Source organism: Parasteatoda tepidariorum, chromosome 7, assembly GCF_043381705.1.
Source record: "Parasteatoda tepidariorum isolate YZ-2023 chromosome 7, CAS_Ptep_4.0, whole genome shotgun sequence".
In the NCBI taxonomy this organism is placed as follows: Eukaryota; Metazoa; Arthropoda; class Arachnida; order Araneae; family Theridiidae; genus Parasteatoda; species Parasteatoda tepidariorum.
In genome coordinates, this window is record NC_092210.1 from 50,181,961 (window position 1) to 50,189,220 (window position 7,260).

General features: G+C 26.7%; 1 protein-coding gene across 3 annotated transcripts in view; it reads left to right on the plus strand.

Annotated features, from left to right (window-relative positions):
- LOC107453795 (polypyrimidine tract-binding protein 1 heph) overlaps positions 1–5,962 on the plus strand; it is an 82,230-nt gene extending 76,268 nt beyond the window's left edge. For all 3 annotated transcript variants that reach the window (XM_016070744.4, XM_043040731.2, XM_043040737.2), the window contains 3 exons: positions 708–788; positions 1,290–1,353; positions 3,449–5,962. In XM_016070744.4, the coding sequence (XP_015926230.1) occupies positions 708–788; positions 1,290–1,353; positions 3,449–3,517 (214 nt within the window). In that variant the 3' untranslated portion in view covers positions 3,518–5,962. The remainder of the gene's footprint in view (positions 1–707; positions 789–1,289; positions 1,354–3,448) is intronic.
- The last annotated feature ends 1,298 nt before the right edge of the window (positions 5,963–7,260 follow it).

Here is a 7,260-nt window from a genome sequence, read left to right on the forward strand (position 1 = left end):
GAATAGCGATGGTCCCGATCATTCCAGGTGATCGATTCCATACCACTACAGAACCCGTTTTCTGGAAATCGGAAAAAATATATAGGCTTAGTATAGCCAAAGTTCAATGTTTGCATTTTATGAATTCAATTGGGCACAATATAAAATAAAAGGAGTAAAATTATCAGGCATAAAAATGTTATGTTGACTTCTGAGAACCAACACTTATTTTTGAGCTCTCCAAAGATGTCAGTTTTTGTTGCTGCTCTCATAATTTTTTTTAACAAATTAAATTTAAACCAAATCAAATATGCACTTTTTGTTAATTCAATTTATTTGAAATTTACCCAATTAAATATTGATATTTATTTTTAATACTAATGTTACTGTTATTTTTTTACCTATAAATTATAATATTTTTTTTTACCTATAAATTTATTTTAATGTGTGGCAGCAATGTTATTTAACTTGCGAAGTATCAATCAAAATGAATATGTGTTTACAATTTGCTGCACAAAATTGCACTGTAGGCTATTGAATTGATTGATGACATCTTCCATAAAAATCTTCGTTAGGTGCTCAAATAAATAATGGTTTGCACAGAAATACAAATTGTTAAAATAATTGCTCCATTCATTAAAATTTAATTTATTCTTATATTCTGTGCTTTGTTACCTTGTGAAGAGAGCTGAATTTTCATCAAAATTTTACTTTTTTCCTATTTTTAGTCCAAGTGTGACTGAAGAGCAAATTAGACAAGCCTTTACAGATGAGACTGGAAGCAACATTGTTGGTTTTAAGTTTTTCCCGTGAGTTTATTTATTTTTTAATATCCTTATACTTTTTATTTTCTTAATAGTTGCCAACTTATTATTTTCTAAGAATGTTCCTCAATTATTAAATTATTCCTTGAGCTTCTAAAAAAATAACATTCATTAAAACTTCTTTAATTTCTATAAAAACTGTAACAGTGTTATCAATTTTTGAAATAATGTTGAATAATAAATTTCCAAAAAATCTATTTTCCCTTTGAAAGTTTTTTTTGTATAAGCATTTTATTTTGACCCTTAACACATATTCCTTTAGCATTTTTTGCATATCAGTAACCAAATGCTTTCATTTTTTTGATAATCAATTATTTGTTGTAGTCTACAAATAACAAAATTTCATCATGCAGGTGGATCTGTGTCATCTGTTGTGTTTTTTATTTTTTTTAAGTGTGGACAGTTTTAACTTCATTTGGTTAAATTATATTTTTAACTTGTTGTAATTAATGAAATGCCTCTAAGCTTCTTAAATCTTAATTGTAGGAAAGACAGAAAGATGGCACTAATACAGTTAGAGTCTGTGGAAGAAGCTGTTATTGCTTTAATAGTAAGTTTGCCTATATTGTGATGCTTTTTCAATGTGCTGTTTTTTTTTTTTTTTTTTTTTTTTTTTTTTTTTTTTTTTTTTAAATCTCAAATAAGTTTGCATATATTGTTATCCTCTTAAGTCATCTGGTATTGATGGTTAAGTGTATGAAAATAAATACTAGTGGCAGTCAAGAGGTTTCCAAGTTACTTTTTAGTTAATTATATCTCTTTATACACTGTTTAATTTTTTCAATAATTAGAAAGATATCGAGTCTATATTTATTTCAAACTGATATTGAAATTTAATGTTGATGCAAGTGAATAGCCAAAATGGGAGAACACTCAAGCATTTTATTTATTTTCGAATATATTTAGTTCAATTTAATTATCATAAACTGATTAAATCTTTTTTCTATGAATAGTATGAATGCAGGTATTGAGGAAGAACTTATTCGTATTCTTCATAAAACTTATTATCGTATTATTAATAAAACTTACTTAAATATCAAATTTTACAATACTTAACTTTGTTAACGCTACCTGAGTGTAATAATACGTCTTAAGTTTTGTATGGTCGATTTATATTTTTAAAAGCTTTTATTGTTAACTATTTGTGCATGATAATTTCTCCTTTTATTACTTAAATATAAAGATGTTTAACTTTTGACCTTTGTATCTGTTAACTTGTTAATATTCTGTATTTGCGAAGTTCTTCAATTAAATAGTTAAAATTAAAAGTAGTTCTCACAAAGAAAAGAAAAACATTAATAGAAAATCTGTTATTTATTTATTTATTTTTTAAAGTTTTTAACATTTCTGAAGCAAGATTCTATTTGAAACATAATTCCAATAATGACGATTTTGTTTTCTTATCAACTCTTGCTTTTAAAGCACTGTTTAAGGGTTCCAACATTTTCGCTGACTATCAAATTTTGTATTACTTTTATTTTATTAAAAATTGCATAGTTATGTCACTTTGATTATGAAATAGGCACATTTTTTAGACACTTGATGTTCGTGGTTTTCATTACTTTAATAGACCAAGGGAAATATAATCATTTGAGTTGTGCATTAGTTCAATGAGCTTATCATGATAATGATAATAATACCAGAGAGGGGAGCCGTGACGGCTCAGGATATAAAGTGTTCACCTCCCAATGGAGGCGACCCAGGTTTAAATCCCAGAAGTGTCTGGTTGATACAATTTCTGCTCCCAGCTTGCACTAAACTTAGTGCATGTGTAAAACATCCTCAGTGAACATAATAAATATCCTCAGATCATGGGTTAGAATCCCCATGCTGTCAGGCTAACTGAGAGGTTTTCGTGATTTTTCACTGCTTGTAATGCGATTCTGGGTTAGTTCTATGAAAAGTCTAGTTTGTCTCCATGCTTGAGCCACTGATAATCGTAAACTAAAAATTGGGTTTAATGAAGCTGTTAGGAACAATGTGCTGTTTATTATCTATATCATGGGTCTAATATGCATGATGCCTATACACTTAAGGCCTTACTTTGTGCACTTGTGTAGAATCTTTTTTATCGTGTTATCTGAAGCTCACCCACAAATTAAATGGATTAAAATTAATTTCGTAGCAATTAAATTTGCTAAAATTTATGTCCTTGTTTTTTATCATAAATAAAGGCTAAAATGCTTGACTTTTTTTTCATTTGTTTATCTATTTCATTTTAAAGAATTTGAATTTTCTAAATACTTAAATCTTTTTTGAGTATTAAATATTTCTTTGATGCCAAGTTAAAGACTATTAATTCCTGATCTCATAATCGAAAAATTGAGGAATAGAAAAAGAAAAATCATCAGAACTTTTTATAATTTTTGTGGCATTAATATCAACATTGTTATTTTTTAAACATTTTTAATGTTATTTGAAAGAATTCAGTAGATATAGTATCAGGTTCATATTTATTAGTTAGACAATGCTTTTGAAGTGCTTGTAACTTTTTCATACACCTTTTTTAATAATTTTTACAATAAAAAGTCATTTTGAGGTTTTTGTTGTTGAGCATTGATTATTGAATCTTATATTGGTGTAACTAGTTATAATTGAAATAAAAATTCAGAAATACAGTATCTAACTTTTTTTCTCTTCTATAGAAAATGCACAATTACCAGCTAAGCGATGCAAGTCATCTTAGAGTATCATTTTCCAAGTCAACCATATGAAGCTTAACTTGTAGTTTCGTACAGTCTGTGATACATAGAAGCAACCAGTAAACATCAAATGTACACAAGAACTGAACTTATTACATGTACAGTCATTCACATCGCATTTCATTAATTAATTTCACTTAGTTTTCAGCAGATTATGAAAGAGCTGCATATCAACCCTTCAATTTTGTTTCTTACTATTCTAAATCAAGATCATGTAACATAATTAAAAAAAAAAAAAAATTATTAATCTGTTGTAAAAATATTTTCGTGAACATATGCAATGACTTGTTTATATTCTGCTGAATATGTTTGTATTTTTTGATTTTCCGCCTTTAATTGTTTTTAAGCAACATTATAACTGTTGTCTCTTATTTCTCATTTCCTCATTTGTTTTCCTGTTATGGATGTCATTTCCCTATTCTATTGCTTCGTATCACAGACATGAACTGTTACTGATCTTTCCTGTAATGTGAAGGATCTGTTTCTTGGGTATGGGTTTTAATAACATTGTCTTTTATATAAAATGATCTGTATTTTTGCAAACAATTACAAATTCTCTGAAAAAGGCACAAATAAAAGTATCCTATCATTTTTTTTAATCCTCATCCTTTGATAGAAACCCGCCTGTTTATTCCTTTCATATTAACTTTTATCTATACACATTTATTACTGTCTTAGTAAAATACTTTTCGCGTGTGCGCTTTGTATGCATATTGTTGCTTCTGAAAGTATATTAATTGTTGCTGATCGTGGCTGCCGATACACGTTATTAAATCCTGTTTTGTTTGATCACTGTAGCTACTTGCTGCTATTAGCGCAGCTGATCACTTGTAATTCTTTATATCCTTTTTTCGATACTAATGTTTCCACATCTATCTGAGACTTATTAAAGACTGAAACTCAACTTTCGTATCGATTTGTATGAAAATGTTTATTAATGGACATTTCATATTTAATCTGTTAATTAATGAACCAAATGTGTGTAAATATATTTGAATTAATATTCATTTTGAGTCAAATTGCTATAATGTGATTTTAATATTGTAATTGAAATATAAATTGCTGTAGAATATATATTTTTAATAGCATTTAATGATTGTTACTTTGATTTTTCTTTTTTTTTTTTTAATCTGCAAAATAGTTAAGTAACATTCCATTTGCAGATGTATTTGTATTTTTTAATTTTCTTGAATATATATATATATTTTTCTGTATTTTGCATATTAATAGTCTAGATAAGATTTCTTGTGTCTACATATTTTAATAAATTTTTTCATATAGAAACCATCTTGTTCATGAGATTAGGGAGAAAATAATTGCAAAGACGGACCACATTTAGCTTAGTAACTTTGATAGTTTTGTGTACAGCTTTTATCTGAGGGCTATTTGAAATGTAATTTTTTATTATGCAACTGTTAAATAAAATAGCTTTCTTGGAATTTAAAAAAGTATGTATAAAAGATCACATGACCCAAATGGATTAAAGATTTTACAATTTCTTTTGCCACTCTTGGTGTATTGTAAAATCTTTTTTCTAGTGTCATTTCTGTGCATGAATATTTGATCTTAAATTATTGTGCCTTTATGCATAGTTAAATATAATTTCTGAATTTTCCTCTTAATATGAGCTTAATTATATTCTAAACTTAAGACGAGATTTAAATGAGAAAAAAAATATTTTTGTTCAGTTTTTAATTGATCAATTTTAGTGTCAAAATGAAAGTTTCAAAAGATATTAGAAATTTTTATACTGAAAATAAGCTTGAGTGATACAGGACTCCCAAATGAAATTATTGAATTTTGGGAATTTGGTATTTTTTTGAATAAATGGTATTTTTGTGAATATTCTGATAACAAAATAGTTTAAAATATTTATCTATGTTAAAATACATCATACAATATCAGTGATAAACATATCACCATCAACATACTGCGTTTTAACATTATTAATTGAAGTTTGAATAATTATTTGTTAAAATGTCTACATTTTTCTTTTAAAAACTTTTTTTTTTAAAGCAAATTTTGTTATTGTGCATTGAAAAATCAATTTGACGCAGTAAATTAATTTTTTTTTCTCCAATTGTTATCGGAAAATTTTTCTCCCACTTGTGTCAAATATATTGCTTACCTCAAATCAAAGTTATGACATGGAATCCCGTTATTTAATTGGCAACTCTTAAAGTTCTTGAATTTGAAGACAAAGATTGGTTAAATGCCGAAAGTGCTTAAAATCATATCATTTATAAATATATATGTATACAAACTTACATGCATAATTGTAATTTTACATACGAGGCTATTGGCCAAATGATACATTGTAAGCACACAACACAAGCTGTGCCTTTTTTAACAGGTGCTACTTTTGTGAGCACTGTTTTGCTTGTGACAAAAAAATTAAAAAATTTTTATAATGTGTATTGAAAAATAAAATTTGTCTTACATTAAAAAAAAATAAAATCTGTGAAAATTTTCTGTATATGAATAAAATACATAATAGACTTAAGTCCACGTAAACATGGGTCATAACAGTTATTTTCAAAAAATTAGTTCTGAATGTAATACTAAACGTTAACAAATAATAATCAAAAGTAATTAAGTTTGATCTAGGTCATTGCTTTATTTTATTCAGAAATTTTTTTTCAAAAATTCAACCAATACGTATTTTAGTACTGAACATGCCCTTTGATTTATATTTATTGCTCTTGCTTAAAAAAAGTGCTAATTTTTAGATATATTATGTAATCTGCAAGAACTTCTTAATCAACTATTTGTTTGCAAGTAACAATTTGAAAGTAATTAGGTTAAATCTCCTGTTAATTTTTTATTTAGAAATGCCAACCAGTTTGCATTTCATTATTGACATATAATAATTTTAATATTATAATAATTTTTTTTTCCATTGAAGAAACTCTTATTTTTAGTTATTTTCTGTCATTCAGAAAAATTAGTTTGTGTATCTTAGTAAATAACTATTGTGCATTTAAACTTGTTTCTTAATTAAATTTAAAGCAATCTAATTTTTAATCTTTATAATTTATTTGGATGAGAAAAAGTGAAGTTTTTCATTCTAATAGTACTATAATATAAAATTCCTTTGATACCAAGTTTTTGTAAACATATCCACTTAGACCTTTCCACTGTTCGTTTATTTTCATGCATATTTGTTACAGGCATAACATATTCAGAACTGTTCCAAGAATATAACTGTTATATTAAATAATTGTCAGGAGTTAAACATTTTAATGCACCTCTATCACGCCATGTGGTATTGTGGGTTCACATACTTGATTTCTCTTAAGGATATAATTTTTAGCATTAATTCCCAAAATTAAAATCCTCCAGTTGTGGATTTAGAATCAGTTCAGCTATTTTGTAACTGAATTAGATTAGACAGCTTACCGATGCGTTTGTATTCGTGTTTTTAATGTGCTTAACTATTGGTTATTTCTACTAACTTTTCTTTGCTTTGTGTAGCTGTAGTGTATCATATACTTGGTGTAGTATTGATTAACTCTTTGAGCTTCTTCTATATAAATGTTTACCTTCTTGTACTGCCCTTAAATATTACTAATTACAGTGAAAGCTTCATTATCCAGTGCTGTTTTTCTTTTTCCTAATCCATATTTGTGGATGCAATCTGAAACAAAAATGCTTTGTAGAGCGAAAAAAAAAAATTTTCTTCTTCTCTGTATTGCAATAAGTTAAACAAATAATCAACCTTGATATTTTTACCTTAAGATTTAAAATTTCTTTAA